This window comes from Phymastichus coffea, unplaced genomic scaffold (genome assembly GCF_024137745.1).
Source record: "Phymastichus coffea isolate CEN01 unplaced genomic scaffold, Cenicafe_Pcof_1.1 PCOF00186, whole genome shotgun sequence".
In the NCBI taxonomy this organism is placed as follows: domain Eukaryota; kingdom Metazoa; phylum Arthropoda; class Insecta; order Hymenoptera; family Eulophidae; genus Phymastichus; species Phymastichus coffea.
In genome coordinates, this window is record NW_026706997.1 from 48,020 (window position 1) to 65,066 (window position 17,047).

Genomic DNA, 17,047 nt, shown 5'->3' on the forward strand with positions numbered 1-17,047 from the left:
AAAACCGAGTAACGCAGAGCTGCGCAGAGTGTCCCAAGGTTTCGTCGGAGTCACACGGGGCTCGGCACGAGCGCCTGACTGACAAGTTAAGTTTTGTCGATAGTTTTGCGAGCAAACGAGTTTCGCGAACGCAATCAACTACGCACGCAAGTTCACTGTGTGGGTGCTGTGTAGAAAGTGCAGTACGTCGTTGAATCGAGAGATTTGGTGAACAATAGTTGCTCGTGGTCGGCATCTTTTATTTTCGAGTCGAGTGCATTTATTTTTCGCTTATATCGCCGAGTCAGCCATTCGGTAATGGTAGCTTATTGGTGGCCGTGACGCCGAGGATATTTTTATTCGAAACAATAGTAGAGTTCGAAGTCCGATGGCAGTTCCTATCGTCGTAATTAATCTTATAGGGGAGAGAAAGTACGCTGCTTGTAAAAAAGATCATTGCGGAGCTCGTAAAACATGACAATTTGTACATGTAGTTGAATATTTTTATTAATAGAGAGGCAAGGTATGCTATAGTTCAGATGCTTATGTCACAGGTTCGCACCTCTAAATGAATGCTGGCATCCATTTCAAAATACACTCTTTTCTCGGAGATGTTTCGCTGGCCAAAATGCTAATAAAGAAAAAATGACAGAACGCATGTGAGAGCGGCTAAATGATGAATGATGACACGTTACGAAAGCATTTGCTCGGTGTTATGAGTAGGTTTTGATTGACCAGATTGTTCAAAAGTTTCAATCGGTCGCGTGATAACTTTGGGAATCGTTTTATTTGTAGAATTGAGTTAACGCATATGAATGAATGCGACCTTCGATATGCGATTATTTGAAGTAGGTTTAACTGACGCATATTCGCGCGTACCATTTCTGCTGTATTTTTACATATTTATTTTGGAGCGAAGAAACGCATAAACGTTGTTATGGCCTTGCGAATGTATTTTGCTTTCAAAACTCGAATCAAGTTCTAATTCTCAAAAGGTTTTCTTTTTTGTTGATAAACTTCTCTGTTTTACTCTTAAAAATCTCCCTTGGCGCTTAAAAGCAGTCTGTGAACATTTTTATTGAAAAGTTTATCAACAGAATGATAATACGTTAAATTGCTCAAGAGGTCTAAAAGACTCAAAGATAGCAACAAATCAAGCTTAGTCACGTATAGCCCGTCTGACTTAGAAAGATAAGAATAAACTGGTCAGTAATCTGAAATATATTGTTATCAAAGTAGGACAATAAAACTTTCGGTCGTTCAGCCAGCATAATTGCCTTCAAATCTTATTCTACACAATCACATCGTATCTTTAGATCAAAAATTTCAATCGCATATATAAGTAGCATTTATTGAACCTCTTGCCAATTAGCCGCAATAGACTATAATAGTGACCACGCAGTGATAAAAAAAACTCAAGACAATCGCTTTATAAACCTACTTGTCTTATTTTACAGTTGAGCACGTAACAACGAGACGTCCGCAATAAGATTTCAAGTTACGCGGGCGCTTGTGCTTTTTAACATAAATATAGGTTATCTAGCGCCGGCGCCTGTCCCAGCAGGTATATATTCTCCGATTAGATCAAAGCAGGCGTGCGTTCGTTTGTCCAGAAATAGATTAACCCACAGGTAAACAAAAGGGACGTCGCACGTGCCAGCGCTTCCGAAAATCCAGCGAGACCGCCGCACGCGGGACCAGCCTAACCTCAACGCATCCGAATAACACGTAGAAAGGAGAAAAAAAATTTTTTAGCTTGCGCATTGGACGCTTTGGCTGCAGCACGCAGAGCACAGACGGAGAAGGAGCTATACTGCCTACGTAGCGGAGTGCGTGCGCCTCTCCTGGGTATCGTCGTTCCCGCAGTTATTAATTGATCGACGTGTACACGAGAGGAGGCGCGCCGCGAATTCCAAAAATAACGACGTGCCCCCGTAGTGCGGCGAGTCAGCGGTAACATACGAGCGAGATAGCACGCAGGCAGAATGTCGTCGCGCTTGCTAGTCAGGCGGCTCCAGTCGTCGCGCGCGCTCCTCAGTTGTAGCGGCGCCAGCATGACGGGCACCAGAGCTTCCCCGCGCGAGCAATCCACTCAGCAGCAGCAGCAGCACCAGAGGGTCCTGACCGAAGACAATGTCTTCGACAATCTCGTCAAGATGGAGTACGCGGTTCGCGGACCGCTGTTGCTCAGGGCGTTGGAGATCGAAAAGGAATTGAAGAAGGTCAGCAATAGGGTGTGCGTCGACGTGTGCGCCCGCGCGATTGGGGGTTAGTTGGGCGTACGAGCGGGCGTCCTTTTCGCTTTTCGTAGCGCGCTCGGCGGCCCAGCTGCTTGGCAAAGGTCCTGACTTAAAATCTCCGGTATACGCGCGAAACAGCTGACTGTCCTTGCGCAATCAGCTAAAGTCGCGGGTCGTTACGCCTCTGTTTACGTTTCCGGCCATTGCGCCGCCTCGCTGGTGCTCTCTGCCGACGAGCACGTCCCGTCGCAGACACCGTCGACGAGCGAACGTAAGGGCGCAGCTCCCGTTCGAGTTTGATCGTCCGTCTTATAGACTCGGGAGACGGGACGAAGCGGGCGATCGATGTGCATCCCGCGTATACGCGCGCGCGACGCGCGTGCCATCGCGATCGACGGAAGGCCGTATTCATTTGTCTGATCGTCGTGTTACAAACGGAAAATCACTGGACGCGATGATTCCCAATTGCCGGCGATGCTCTCGCAGCGAACGACGCGCTCTGGCCTATTTCGTTTCGCCGCGTATCGATCACCGCGTTCCGTGCACACGCGGAGGAATCTCTCTCTCTCTCTCTCTCTCTCTCTCTCTCTTTGAGCGGGAACGCGCACAACTCGGTCGCCGCGGCAACAGAAAAGAAAAGCAAGCAATAATAAAGCATTTCTCTTTCGCGCGAGAACGCGTGCCTAGCTTTGTCATTAGTCGGCGAAGGTCGGCTTATCCGACGAATGTGTACACAGACGTTTCGGCAGTGTCGACAATGGGGGGGCTCTGTTTGGGTTTGTCGATTCGCACGGACGCCTCTCGGGCAACGGGCGGGGCGATCGAAGGCAGCCGCATTTCCAGCTCGCGCTCGCTTATCGCTTATCGCTTATCGCGCGGTTCCGGGAACGCCGGCGATTGGCTCGACGCGCGGAAGCGCCAAATTGGCGCTAATCGCGCTTCTGGAGCGCGTCCGCGTTGCGCAAGGCGCGCTCGCTCGACGCGTTGCGCAACGAGCGCGCGGCCGGACTGGAATGCAAGGCGAATCGGCGCGCGAATGGGAAACCTGTTGCTCGCCCTCGGGCGCGCCAAGTCAAGTCCACGGGGCGGCGACTGCGATCGTCCGTTTCTGCGGTCCGTTCGCAGGGCGCCCAGAAGCCGTTCAAGGAGGTGATCAAGGCTAACGTGGGCGACGCCCACGCCATGGGACAGAAGCCCGTCACCTTCCTCCGGCAGGTCCTCGCCATCGCCCTGTACCCCGAGCTCCTGGAGGATCCGAGGTAAGCGCGCCGCGGCTGAGGCGGCTGAGGCCCCAGTCGGGCGGTGGCAAGCACACGCGCGAACCGACGATGCCGATGATCGAAGGTACCCGGAGGACGCCAAGAGCCGCGCCAGAGTGATACTCGAGGGCTGCAAGGGCTTCAGCGTGGGCTCGTACTCGGAGTCGGCGGGCATCGAGGTCATCCGGAAGCACGCCGCCAAGTACATCGAGGAGCGCGACGGCGGCATCCCCAGCGACTACCGCAACGTCATTCTGTCGAACGGCGCCTCCGACGGCATCAAGGTGCGCCCCGTCGCTCGCGCCCGTCCTCTCCGCCAGCCTGCTCGCTCGCTCCTCTCGATTCGCAGGCCTTCCTGAAGCTCTTCAACGAGCGAATCGACGGCCGGCCCACGGGCGTACTCATTCCGATACCGCAGTACCCGCTGTACTCGGCGACCATCGCGGAATTCGGACTGCAGCAGTGCGGCTACTACCTCGACGAGGACAACAAGTGGGCGCTGGACACGAGCGAGCTCGAGCGCGCCCTGGGCGAGGCGCGGCGGCACTGCAATCCGCGCGTGCTCGTCGTCATCAATCCGGGCAACCCGACCGGCCAGGTGCTGTCGCGCGAGAACATCGAGGCCGTCGTCAGGTTCGCCTACAAGAACAGGCTCTTCTTGCTGGCCGACGAGGTTTACCAAGACAACATTTATCACAAGGACTGCTGCTTCCACTCCTTCAAGAAAGTCATAACCGAGATGGGCGAGCCTTACGTCAATATGGAGCTGGCATCGTTCATGTCTATTTCCAAGGGTAACGTTGGCCTTTCCTCGTTGTCGCAAAATCATTGCTCATCGGTGATCGTGCGGCAGGTTACATGGGAGAGTGCGGCCTTCGCGGCGGTTACGGCGAAATCGTCAATATGGACCCGAAGGTCATGGCTATCTTGTTGAAGTCGATTTCGGCGACGCTCTGCCCGACCGTCGTTGGCCAAGCGGCCATGGACGTCGTGGTGAATCCGCCGAAACCGAGCGAGCCCAGCTACAAACAGTTCCAGATGGAGAAGGAGAGCACGCTCAAGTCGCTTGCCGAGAGATCGAGGCTGGTCGTCGACACTCTCAACGGGATCCCCGGCTATCATGTGCGCAACATCCGTTCTCTTCGAACGGATCATCGCTAACGACACTTTTTATCTAACTATTTATTTATTTGTTTATTTTTATTGAAATAACGTTACAGGCCAATCCTGCTATGGGTGCTATGTACGTTTTTCCGAGAATCGATCTGCCGGAGAAGGCGATCAAGGCAGCCAAAGCGGCGGGCCAGGAGCCCGACGTGTTTTACGCTTTCAAATTGCTGGAGAGCACTGGTATCTGTGTAATTCCAGGCTCGGGTTTCGGTCAACGTCCAGGTACTTATCACTTCAGGACGACAATACTGCCGCAAAAGGATAAAATTAAATCGATGCTTGGGCAGCTCAAGGAATTTCACTTAAAGTTCCTTCAAGAGTACAGCTAGGCTCTGTAATTGTATACGTGTATTATGATTTTTTTAGCGCGATATATCAAAAAACGTACGCTATTTTTCGATTCGGATGTTCTATGTACGTTCTTTCTATATATACATATATAGAAACGAGATATTTTCTTTTTCCTCTTTGATTCACAGCAGAAGTCCTGCGTGTGCGCCATGCTATGTATATCCTTGAGAGATTTTACCTACCACAATTTTTTTACACAAATTTTTCGCAGGTCGCTAGTGTTACTTATTTATTAATTCTTAAGCTTAGTTACATTTGTAAATAATTGAAAAAAACTTGTCTATAACGAAATCGTTGACGTTGCTCAATGTATGTGCTCTTCAAAAAAAATGTAAAGATAAAATTTTTCCAGTAAAACTTGATCAGGGCTTTTTATTATTTGTTGTACCACGGTTACCATACAGATAGAGACACATTTATTGATATCCAGAAGAAAATAATGAACTAAATCAAAACATTTATATCAATTTCTTTATTTTAAATATCTTCATTTATTAATTAGACTATGTTAAATTTTTGAAATACATAAACAGGAAATAAAATAGACGGCTTTGTATTCATAGTAGATAGTTACACTGGTAACAGAGTACTAGACGTAAAAAGATATAGAGCAAAAAAGTTATTGACTGCGATAACTTTTGTTCATTAAATAATGAATTTGAATAATAAAATAATTTGGTAACAATGACCTAGAAATACGAGAAGAATGAAACATGACTGCTCGTTCAAACTAGTCAATACAAAATTAGAATTTATCCGTGCACCCACACTGAATAAACCACTTATGAATTGCATGAAACATGCGACTGAGCGTCGGAAAATTCCAGAAAAAAAACGTCAAAACTTCGCACGACATTAGACTTTTCGGGCGCCATCGATCTCCGAGACCGTGATGTCTCTCATCGGAACGACGAGAAGACAGTTATGTAGGACGCCGCTGTCTTGACAATCTACAATTGAACGATAATGGCTTGAGATCGGAGGAACGAAAGGCTGGTCGGGCGACGCGCACGTACGACGGGGAAATTGTCGAAGTTGAGGAAAATGGGCAGCCGCTTTGTGCCCGCGAGGCACGTGTACCACTCGTTGTTCGTCCTGCAACACGTCACAAGTACTTCAGCTCGCGCGATTAGTGACCGGGATCGGCTGTGCGGTTCGACTGCGTTGCGAGACTCGCGCGACATCGGATATTGCGTCGGCATGATCGATCAGCTGCTGACCCGGCCAGAACGTATTGAACAGGCGCACGAGAGCGCAGATAGCGAACACGGCGTATCCAAATAAATTGATCGGAGCGCCGAGATTGCGGAGCACCTAAAAATGTGGCTGTCGTGTCGGTTCGAACGAAACTTGCGTGGCACGTTACTCGCTAAAATGCAAATCAAGGGAATGACCACGAGGTGGCTGCATATCACGAGGAAGTTCCTCGGGGCACCTGGTCGGCCTGAAAATGCGAGCGACAGTCGAGTCCGCGACGTCGCGTGAGCTTACCGAGGTAGTCGACGGCGAGGAGCTTGTCGCGCTCCTCGGGCTCATTGACAACGCTCCAATTGATCACGATGCGACTGTACAGCGCCCTCATCTGTACGAGCGACGGGCCGTGTGCGTTATAGACTATTACTCACCCTCTTTTCCGTTACGACTGTCAACGAAAACTGTATTTTGAACGATTATCATTAGGCCGTGCTCCATGAATTTTCCTGCATCGTGAAAGTTCACTTTCAGGGCGATTCCCTGAAGTATTTCGAAGTGCATCGGGAACATTGCTACGCGACCCAGACACACGCCGATAATAATCGGCTTGCGCGGCGACCGCGAAAGCTCAAGCGCTTCGGTTTCTTCGTCCAACAACGGTCGAATTTTCCGAATCTGTCGGAGGATCGAGCGGGGAGCACGGAAAAAGGAAAGCCAACCAGCAGCAGCAGGTCAAAGTTCCCTCTTGGAGTGATACGGCCGATGCACGTCGTCAGCGTCTTTTGCACGCAGAAGTAGGGGCCTCGTCGTAAGTAGCTGAATTCACGCGAGCTCGCGACCACCGTGCGGCGACTGGGTGCGCGTCGCCGAATCCAAACCCGATTGCACGCACGCTCTGAATAATTCAGCATCGACTGAAGCCGCTAATTGCGCATTTTCGAGAACGCGAGCCCGCAAGGGCTGTCGCGTCACGCGGGCGTGGCTCCGATTCGCTAAACCGAGGACAACCGGCCGTCCGTCCGATTTCCAGTCCGATCGCATCGAGAGCTAAATTTGCGTGCAATTTCGTGACCTCGCGTAGAATCAGCTTATTGATTGGCGAAGGATCAATGCCTCTCGAGAAGCAGCTATTTCGATCTGGTAATAACCTAACGCCTAGCAGCCGTGTAAGTCAAGAGCGAACAGCAGCAATAATGCACGAAGATTTCATTATCTCCAACGCACCGAGCCTAACTCTCTCTCTCTCTCTCTCTCCCTCCCTCTTTCTCTCTCCGTTACGGAATATAGCTGCTGAAATCGACGCGACTAAGTCTCAAGCAGACGTTGATGTCGTTCGAAAGCACAACTTTCCTCCGAAGCATCTCTTTGAGTGCTCGCGTCGATTATAGTCATTATTGATTGAACGCAGCGATTAATCGGATTTTATGCGTGTATAGTTCGCAATGCGTTTGACGAGGCCGCAACTACGCCAGTATCTAAGTTTCACGTTTAAAATTTTATGCATTCTGTAGAAAATACCAGAAGTGAATTTTTTCTAATTAACCCTGCCCTCAGTTTTTACTAGCTGGCATTCGATAATAATTTACCTTATCACAATGGTTCACCTCGATCTTTATTTTATTAAGAGTAATTGTAAGGCAATTGATATCAGTTAAAGGGGTAGTACACTGAAACAGCAATGAATAAAGTGGATAGGCGTAGGTCATAGGACAATTGGTAAGGAGCCCTTTGCCAAGTGAGTTTAGCGTCGTGTAGGCATCCGAACGAAGTATACGTACGCGTTCTTCGATTTTCTTCAATGGATTGGAAGCACTTTTTCACATCGCCGGCTCGCATATTTATCTCTCGCGCCGCTTGAAAAGCCTTCGAAATAATCGAAAAAGAGAAAAAAAATCGCGACGCGATTGCGCGGCTCTGAGCCTTTGGATAATCGCGCGCTAAATCACTTTCACCCGAGCCACGCCAATCTCGCAAAACTCTCAAGGAAAAATGTGGATCGCTCATATATTAACGGGCTGACGATGTGTCTTGCGCGCTTTGCGGCCCTCGTTTCTTTCGTGTTTTCACGTACAAATTGAAACTTCAGAATCACGTCACTGCGTGCCGAATATTGCGTCGAATCGATAAAAAGCATGATAAAGAAAATTCGATAAAAAGTGCAATGAAAGCTTTAGAAACAATATGTGCATTCTTCACGTTGTAAATAACAGACATGGTAGAACTCTACCCCTTCCAGTTCACGTTTAATAGTTTGCTGATGTATTTGATATTGAAAATTCAGGTTTAGTAACAGTTTAGATTCATTTTTAGGTAGAAGCTCCCGCGTGTCTATATAATCAATTATTCTTCCAAATTCTCATCTTTTAGCTAAATTAGAGCATCAAATGTGTTTAATAATTTCATTTCCTTAACTTTTTACGCGTACCGTTCACTGTTTCGGAGTTTCACCAAAAACCTCAACAAAAAAACTAATTTCTTACGGGTTTGGTTAAGATTAAGAAAACGCACAAGTTTTGCCGTCAACATTTTTTCTTTTCTTCTTTTTATTGAGCGTGACTTTCTAAATATCGACGATTTGTTTCTCAATATAACATTAATATAACAACGCAACGTCTAGATAAGCTCGTAAATTTATCTACATCTCATTTTTAAAAGAAAAAAAAAAACATTCTCTAATGTCTCGTGCCGATAATTATGTACAATTTGTCTAATGGCACCGACGTTTCACAATCAACTGTTATCACAAAAAGAAACAGAAAACAAGGTCGATTACAGGTCGTCGGAGAGCCTCTCGATCTCTTCAACGAAGAAGTGCATGTCAGCTTCAGTTAGTCCGGAATTTTGAAGAACGAGCCTGAAGAAGTTCGGTTGGCCTCTGATCGGTTGATACGTTATTAACATCGAGCCTTTCTTCACCATTCGCCCCTTCACTATTGGCGCCACCGTGTGCATGGCCTTCATCAGTTCGTCGCCTTGCAAGTGTCTCTTCGACGGCGGAATGTATCTGCAACGAGGGAAACAAACGAAAAGGAAAAACAGCCGAACGTTGAAATATCCTTGTCTCTCGGCTGCGACGGCCGTGATTTCGAGAAGCGCGTCTCTGACCTGAAGCAGACGTTGGTGCATTCGGGCTCCAGCAGCAAGTCCCATCCGTTTCGATGCCTGATGAGCCCGACGAAGTAGCGCGACAGCTCGAAGACCCTCTCGACGTGCTGCTCGAGACCCGCGCTGCCCTTGGCTTTCCACATGAGCCAGAACTTGAGCACGTCGGCCCTGCGACCGCACTGCACGTGCTTGTCGCCCAGGTCGTAGCTCGTGTCGTAAAACTTGTCCTGCTGGAAGAGGTAGGTGGCCTTCGAGCCGTGGGCCGACTGCAGCAGGTCCTTGTGCCTGCGGAGAGGAAGCAACGTGGTCAGTCGGCGGCCTGGTCGGTCGGTCGGTCGGTCGGCGAGCGCGCACCTCGTCAGCAGGGTGGAGCACTGCTGCGGCGCGGCGAGCAGCTTGTGCGGGTTCCAGGTGACGCTGTCGGCCAGCTCGACGCCGTCGAGCAGCGCCCGGTGCTTGCGCGACATGAGCGCGCCGCCGCCCCAGGCGGCGTCCACGTGTAGCCACATGCGGTGCCGCCGGCAGACCTCGGCGATGTCGCGCAGCGGGTCGAACGCCCCGAGGACGGTGGTGCCGGCGGTCGCCGAGACCATGAGCGGGCGCGCGCCCTCGTCGACGGCGCGGCGCACCGCCAGCCGCAGCTCGTCCACGCGCATCCTGCCGGCCTCGTCCACCCGCACGCAGCGCACGTTGGCTGCGAACAGTCGAGAGGCGTGCGTCGCCGAGTGAGCGCGAGGCGAGCCGGCGACAAGGGCGACGGCGCCGACCTACCGCTGCCGAGCCCGAGGAAGGCGGCCAGCTTCTTCACCGAGTAGTGGGCGTCCTCGGAGGTGAACAGCGCGAGCCTGGGCACCGCGGTCACGCCCTCCTCCTTGACCTCGGGGAACATCCAGTGCCTGGCCAGGTTGATCGCGTAGCCGTTGGCCATCGAGCCGCCGGGGCAGAAGATCCCGTCGCCCTCGCCGTCCTGAGGAGGTCCGGTCGGCCGCGGTCAGCGAGGGCTCGCGCGCCATGAGAAACGCATCGTCGTACTCACGGGCCATCCGACGGCGCGGCGCATCTCCCTCAGCACGCTCTCCTCCATCAGCGAGAACACCGGCGACACCTCGTACGTGTACACCGACGGGTTGAGCGCGTCCGTCAGCCACTGGCCGACCAGCCCGTAGGGGTCGACGCTCGAGTACAGCTGGTTGACGAAGCGCGGGTGGCCGGTCTTCACGCTGTAGCGTATCACCGCGCTCACCAGGCGCAGCAGCGACTCGTGGGACTCGCCGCGCTGCCGCGGCGCCAGGTCCACGCTCGCGGGCAGCGACGCCGGCTCCACCCACTCCACCACCCGGCTCTTCCGCGACGTGCCCTGCGACAATTGCGCCCACGCGTCGCTTTGCTGTGCTCGGCCGGCGGAAGCCCGAGCCACGAGCGCCCCGGCCGCGGCACGCGCGTCCATTGAAAAATTAGATCGGAAATTCCGATTGGCGCGCGCGCGCGCATCAGCGGCCGAATTGAATAATCGCGCGGCTGACAGGTGGACAAACCGCCGTCTAAGTGTGTCCGTGTTTGCGCTCGGCCGGGGGGCGAGGGCGCACACGCTAATTACGTCCTAAACGTGCCTCTATCAAATTGACTTTCCTAAGTGCGTCCTGCGCGGCTTCGCTGATCAGCGCTTGTGTCATCCCGAAGCCAGGTAAAAATAAGAGAAACAAACAAACGGAACCGCCGCGATTGGCATGCCGATTGCAGGAGAAAACGCGCGACGGGTGTCGTTCAACTTGATTTGGATGCTCGTTCGCCGTGCGCGTCCGTGGATGTCGGATGTGTTTCGATCAAAAATTCAGAAACGCTGCGACTTCCCGTTTGACGATCGCATTTTTTATTTATTTATTTATTTTTTCAAAGCGCACCTCGCTCGAGCAAAAAGTGCAAGAACGGTTTTGCCGTCACGGGCGTAAGAGAAAAAAAAAAAAAAAAAAAAAAAAAACAGGAGCGATTGCGTGCTCGCTACCTTTGATTTTTATGAACGAGGCGTACGCGGCCTGCGTAATTACAAATTGCGCTCGTTCTTGTTTTTCCTTCGGCGGACAATTAAGCTCGAACCTACGGCTTTCGAGGAGAAAAATTGCAGGTCGCGCGCCGGACGCGAGAGGCAGTGTTTCCTAACGCGCGGCATTCTGGAAAGGCAAGGACAGGGCGCTCGTACCTCGAACACAGCCTCGGCGATGATCAGGTCGACGGCGTCGCGTATGAACTTCTCGTGCGCCTCCCTGGTGGGCAGGCTGGCGAAGTTGGCCTCGCGTTCCATCGCGCAGCAGCCCTCGTCGCTGTCCTCGCTCAGGTGCGCCTTGTCAGCGGCGAGCTCGCGGCCAGGCGGCGACGACGACGACGACCCGCCGCCGTCCGAGTCCTGCGACGGCGTCGCCTCCGCCGCGGGCAGTTGCGCTTGCTGCGTCTCCGGCATCCTCGCGCCTCGCCGGCCGTTATCCGTCTGAGCGCGCCTTCACCTCGCGCCGCTTCCTTTATACCTATGCCGCGAAAGTGGCAAGGACGGGCTTGCTCCGCGCTCGGCGGAACTACGCGAGCGCGGTTCGCGCGATTTCTCTCGCTGACGATGCTTCCCCGCGGTCCCCAGCTGCGGACAAGAACGTGACCCTGGTGCCTGCGGTTTCGTGCTTTTTTTTCCTTTTCCCGCCGAATCCCAATGCCACTTTTTACACTCTTTCGGCGAATCGTCGACCTTACTCTTGCGGGCCGACGGCGAACTGAAATTTCTATTTTTCGCAAGATTTTGCTTTTCTTCCTTTTCTCGTCACGGTCACGGACATCTTGAAACTGATCATCGAGAGAAAACGATTTACGATGGTTTTGAATAACATTTCGCGAAAACCATTCGCAAGGCGTTTTGATTTCTAAATGCACAAACGAAATTTGCAATTTTGTAAAATGCCGTTGATTCGCACGGCGAAGACACAGCGAAGTCGTGTCTACGACGATCGTTCGATTAACGCTCCAAATCTAATCTCAAGACTTCCCATGACTTTCGGCTCGATCTTCCGACAGTCGCGCGTCCATTCGCGCCGCAAGGCTTGCCGTTCTCGTCGTCGGGCTCCGCTCAACTTTCCATCTCATTGCAACGCATTTCCCAGGTCGACAACTTCTGGCATTCGTTGGGCTCTTTGCTCTGTTCCGCTGGCTCCACGTTGCTTGGCCCCCACGGTTGATGCGACCACGTGCGTGGGATTTTGAAAAAAGAAAACAGGCGAAGGCATTAGTGTGCGTCGTTCGATCTCGTCGGACGGCTAAAGAGCGCGTATACTCGAAGCGACGCGTGGGTTGCTCCGGGAGAAAAAAAAGTTAGAATTTCATAAGAATCGCGTTCGAAAATTTGGTTCGTTAACCAAAGTACGAACAATCGGGACAGCCCTGCCCGCCAATTACTTATATTTTTTTTCCTGGCTGCACTTCGCGGAGGGACCTAACGCAACTCGCCACTCGCTAAAGATACGTCGCTTTCTTTGCATGGATATCCTGCGTGTACAGCGACGAGCTCGTGTAACTCGGCTCGCGAATAATGTTGCGCAATATTTCTATCGACTTCGCTTCCTGTACCATTTCTAGTCAGACCCATGAACGTTGCTACATTTCATCGTGAAAATGCATGCCGTGATCTTGGGTTTCTGTGGTATGTCGACGATCAATGTCGCTCGTTGTACTAACCACTCATCGATTGCGCATACACGCCAGTAGTTTTTCACTTCAACAGAATCTACGCTGATGAGTTTCGAAATTAATCTGAATGATTGGTTGGTAGCCGAGCATAGGAAGCGTGCTTATTATTATAATCACTTCGTTGGGGGAATCGGAGTACTCGAGACTTTTCTATTGATCTGTAATCGTATCAATTAAGCTGAGATCGATCAGGCAAGACGCACGTCGCGCTATGTTCGCCTGCTCTCAAACCGATTCGCTGACCGATTTCCATCCTTGTCGCCTGCACGGACGAGTTTTCGCGTGAAAATCTGGCTTTCAAAGGAGCCAAAGGAGAAATATAGCCCCCGCATCCTTACGACAGCATCGATCGCAGAAACTCCGCGAAGGTCGCCGTGCAAAAGTCGCGGAAGCTTAATCCTTTTCTACTCTTTTATTTCACTTCACCTCTCCGCGGTGCAATTACATCCATTAGCCGAAGCTCTCCTCTCGAATTGACCATCCGACCTTCGTCGATTGTTCGCGCTCTAATGATTTTCAAAGTTAATATACGTTGCGCCGCGGCGCACTCGAAAGCGGAAAGAACCTTCGATGGGCCGTTTACGTTCCTTTGCGCATCTCGAGCGTGCGCGCGTCGACCTTGAATAACTTTTTTTCAATTGGCGATCCGGTGCAGTTTCCCGGTTCCACGACGCGCCGAAAAATGCTGACGCGACGATGTCAACTGGGTGAGAATGATCGTTATGGGATAATATCCGTGTTTCTAGGACTGGTTCTGCGTGCGTCAGCGCGAGAGATTCGATATTTTCCTAATATAATAAGGAAAAGTTGAACACGGTAAGTTGCAAGTGCGTCATCAATCCTGTACGCGAGGACGGAAAAACGTTTATAAAATTTACAGGCAACCTGTACCACAGCTAGTTCAAGAACGGTACGTTCAACCAAATTTCAAATGAATTATTTTTTATGACGACTCAGTAAACAATTACAGCACCAATATATTTAATCGTTTTTAAAACACACGTTGTGTAATATTGTCAGAGTGTGAGCTCATTGATTTTTCTCAAAGTAAAAGAAAAAAGTATTACCCATTGCAATTTTGTATATACGGTGTTTGCATAATGTTGTGTAACACTAAAGTAAGATAGTTTCGTATTAAACGTTCTTATCAATAATAAAATTTTGTAGCATTGAGACGAAGTAGATAATCCGACGTATCACATGTCTAAAGAATTCTCGTGAAATTAAAGACAAACTTCATTAAATTCTATTCCAGTTGTATATAATACGTTTAACGTTGTAATATTTATAAAAAACAAGTTCAATCTTAACAATCAGAAAAACAAAAAAACATTATAGGATGATGGCCCCATTTTTTCTCATTTTATGTGTTCTAGTTTGAATGCAACAATTATATTGAATATTGTTATATGAAGGTTATTTTCATAATTACAATGGAGTAAAGTTATATACCATGTATACTACAGCATTAAAAATAGTTAAACTATAGCATCAAAAAGAATTTAAGTAATATAACTTTATAATTAACTATCTCTAAAAGCTGAATACTCTGACAATTGATTACAACCATAAAAATTGATTCAACAAAAAATATTACTAGCAAATGTTAAATCCGTTATAAATATTAACTTGTACTAATTGCTTTTCTTGTAAAATTTTAATGAGACGATGATTAATTAATTGTGCAAGTTGCAAAAAATCTATGTATAACTCAAAAATTTCTCGTGTCTCGTGTAAGTGAATAAATAAAAAATATTTATGTTTTTTCTACAAATTACACATTTAAAAAAAGAGTAACATGTTTAATAAATACAGACTAATGTAAATTAACTTTATATCAAACTGTATTTCTATGATATGTGTCTGAAATGTACAAACAGTATAAATTTCAAAAATTTAGAACCTCATAGCTTAACAAATTATTTTCAAAAATATTCTCTAACATTAGATGTAGAATATAATTGTAATTGTATCTATATATACTACAGCATTAAAAATATTTAAACTATAGCATCAAAAAGAATTTAAATATTATAACTTTATAATTTACTATCGTTAAAAGATGAATACTCTGACAATTGATTTCAACCATAAAAAATGGTTCAACAGAAACAATTACTAGCAAATATTAAATGTGTTATAAATATTAACTCGTGTTAATTGCTTTTCTTGGATAATTATTTGAATCAGATGATGATTAGTTTCTGATATACAATGATGTTTTTAGGCAAAATATACCTACTGACAACTAAAAAATATAATTTCAATGCATAAATGCATATTTAAACTCATCACAACCATAGTGGAAAAAGTAACACTTAAATCATTTAAGTATAATTTTAAATATGTAAGCTCTTCATCAAATTTTTAAGCCTAAATACAAAGGAAAGCCCTACTTCTACACTTTCATTTTTATTTGATTATTTGCATCAAAATAGTAAGAATCAGATTCTTAAAACAAATATATAGCCTCATTGACAAATTTGTTATCTAATGTCTGACTTGATGTTGATTAATGATGAAAAGAAATAGAATGTAGTTGTAATTTAGCTTAATTATAAATGTTCTAAAACTTTCTTTACAAACTTTTCCTCTCTGATAAAATATTTTTTGAAAAGTGATAGTTCAATACAATTTTTAAATGGCCTTAATATCAAACACTTTCTCAGTAACATATTTTTGGCAATCTTGTTTCTTTATAACTGATATTACTATATACTTGTTGTATTGATGCAATTTTGGCAACTTTGACTCAAGAAAGTCCTTTATAATTCTTACGAAAATAAAAACAATACTTTTAAACAGTGTATCAACCAAAGTATGCACCGCAATTTGAACAACGTCGATTTTTTAAAAGTAAACAGCAAAGAATTCCAAGAGGGAAGAAGAATATAGCACAAAAAATTCCTAAACAAGTATAATCATCTTCCAAGACTCCAACCTACAAAATGAAAAGTTTTTCATTAGATAAATGTCAAATATAAATTTGTAGAATTGTTTTGAAGATATTTACTCGACATGCTGGACATCCTCCGACAAGAATGATCTCAGGAACAATAACAGTAGTCGAATGTGTAGCTCCATAACTGTTTGGTTGACTGTTTTGTTGATATTGTGGCTCAGGATTCGGAAAGTATCCAGGTGGTGGTTGCCATGATGTACTTCCTAAAAATCATCAGTAAATGAATGTTTTGTTTCTTAATAAATATAGAAATAAAGTGAATCATCAATTTTAACTATATGAAGTATTATATCATGACACTTGTAAAACGAGTTTCTTACTATTAACATTCTGCATAAAATCAGTGATTGCACTGTGGCATGCAATAATATATCACTTAATTTTAATTAAAATGGGCTCATTGAAAAATATTTGAATATTGATTTACTGTTAATTAAATGTTAATCTAGTTTTCTTTTTAATTGACCTTAAATTAAAGTATATTTATTAAATTCATTGTATAAATCAATGCTAACAAAGCAGTACGAATCTAACCTCACTTTTGAAACATAATTACGTACTTCGAACGTTTTACTCTTTGAATTGCCCGTTTCAGAAATTAAAATTACTTATCGTTAAAAATCAACCTCGCCAATAATATGACGACATTTGCATGAAACAAAAATGTCAACAGAAACCAAACATTCAACTATGTCTTATTGACTTACCTTGTTGTAATTGTTGCGGAGACGTTGGCGTAGGACTGTAAGGTGGAGGTCTGTCGTACTTCAAAGTGTTCAGCGGTGTTTTCTCCATCTTCCTTGAGAGTTTTGTTGGTAAATACTAAAGAGAATGTCTGTTCTACGACGGCACTATTCTGCACCAAACCAGCTGATCAACTAAACTTCTGGCACAATTGCGATTTAGATGACGCAGTTGTGGATTATCTTATCTTATGAGCGTTATCTTTGTACATACGTAACCGCCAGCTCCGAAATCATATGTTTGTCAATATCATTCTCCTCTTCGACGATTACAGTACGAATCAATGATTCGTACAAATCTTGATTAGCAATCGCATACTT

At 47.0% G+C, this 17,047-nt stretch overlaps 3 protein-coding genes across 5 annotated transcripts; 1 reads left to right on the forward strand and 2 right to left on the reverse strand.

Annotated features, from left to right (window-relative positions):
* Positions 1 to 30: 30 nt before the first annotated feature.
* LOC131673628 (alanine aminotransferase 2) lies at positions 31 to 5,361 on the forward strand. Of its 2 annotated transcripts, XM_058951755.1 has the most exons (8): positions 38 to 85; positions 1,437 to 1,543; positions 1,611 to 2,201; positions 3,345 to 3,478; positions 3,564 to 3,762; positions 3,828 to 4,272; positions 4,332 to 4,600; positions 4,699 to 5,361. In XM_058951755.1, exons 3-8 carry the CDS (start codon positions 1,965 to 1,967, stop codon positions 4,975 to 4,977), a joined length of 1,563 nt encoding a protein of 520 aa, XP_058807738.1. In that variant the 5' UTR covers positions 38 to 85; positions 1,437 to 1,543; positions 1,611 to 1,964; the 3' UTR covers positions 4,978 to 5,361. The 2 variants fall into 2 exon arrangements, with proteins under 2 accessions (XP_058807737.1, XP_058807738.1); XM_058951754.1 differs by having other exon boundaries at positions 31 to 85; positions 1,437 to 2,201.
* Positions 5,362 to 8,711: 3,350 nt separating this feature from the next.
* On the reverse strand, positions 8,712 to 14,633 carry LOC131673584 (cysteine sulfinic acid decarboxylase). Of its 2 annotated transcripts, XM_058951681.1 has the most exons (6): positions 11,496 to 14,618; positions 10,335 to 10,655; positions 10,070 to 10,265; positions 9,653 to 9,992; positions 9,299 to 9,583; positions 8,712 to 9,197 (listed from the first exon to the last, which is right to left on the reverse strand). In XM_058951681.1, the coding sequence occupies exons 1-6, from the start codon at positions 11,751 to 11,753 to the stop codon at positions 8,963 to 8,965; spliced, it is 1,635 nt and encodes a 544-aa protein (XP_058807664.1). In that variant the 5' UTR covers positions 11,754 to 14,618; the 3' UTR covers positions 8,712 to 8,962. The 2 variants fall into 2 exon arrangements, with proteins under 2 accessions (XP_058807664.1, XP_058807663.1); XM_058951680.1 differs by having other exon boundaries at positions 9,299 to 9,992; positions 11,496 to 14,633.
* A 220-nt stretch (positions 14,634 to 14,853) lies between these two features.
* Positions 14,854 to 16,830, reverse strand: LOC131673585 (membrane protein BRI3). The gene is made up of 3 exons (XM_058951682.1): positions 16,691 to 16,830; positions 16,035 to 16,186; positions 14,854 to 15,962 (listed from the first exon to the last, which is right to left on the reverse strand). The coding sequence occupies exons 1-3, from the start codon at positions 16,776 to 16,778 to the stop codon at positions 15,831 to 15,833; spliced, it is 372 nt and encodes a 123-aa protein (XP_058807665.1). The 5' UTR covers positions 16,779 to 16,830; the 3' UTR covers positions 14,854 to 15,830.
* Between the last annotated feature and the right edge of the window lie 217 nt (positions 16,831 to 17,047).

Bases quoted from the DNA above. Each gene is read 5' to 3' on its own strand.
- LOC131673584 (XM_058951680.1), bottom strand. From the start codon at position 11,753: ATGCCGGAGACGCAGCAAGCGCAACTGCCCGCGGCGGAGGCGACGCCG. The intron at 10,656-11,495 runs GTACGAGCGCCC...CAATTGTCGCAG, and splicing joins TCGCCGAGGCTGTGTTCGAG to GGCACGTCGCGGAAGAGCCG. The intron at 9,198-9,298 runs GTCAGAGACGCG...CCCTCGTTGCAG, and splicing joins TGCACCAACGTCTGCTTCAG to ATACATTCCGCCGTCGAAGA.
- LOC131673628 (XM_058951754.1), top strand. From the start codon at position 1,965: ATGTCGTCGCGCTTGCTAGTCAGGCGGCTCCAGTCGTCGCGCGCGCTC. The intron at 3,763-3,827 runs GTGCGCCCCGTC...CTCGATTCGCAG, and splicing joins GCGCCTCCGACGGCATCAAG to GCCTTCCTGAAGCTCTTCAA. The intron at 4,601-4,698 runs GTGCGCAACATC...ATAACGTTACAG, and splicing joins ACGGGATCCCCGGCTATCAT to GCCAATCCTGCTATGGGTGC.
- LOC131673585 (XM_058951682.1), bottom strand. From the start codon at position 16,778: ATGGAGAAAACACCGCTGAACACTTTGAAGTACGACAGACCTCCACCT. The intron at 16,187-16,690 runs GTAAGTCAATAA...GATGATTTTTAG, and splicing joins TCCGCAACAATTACAACAAG to GAAGTACATCATGGCAACCA. The intron at 15,963-16,034 runs GTAAATATCTTC...TTCATTTTGTAG, and splicing joins GAGGATGTCCAGCATGTCGA to GTTGGAGTCTTGGAAGATGA.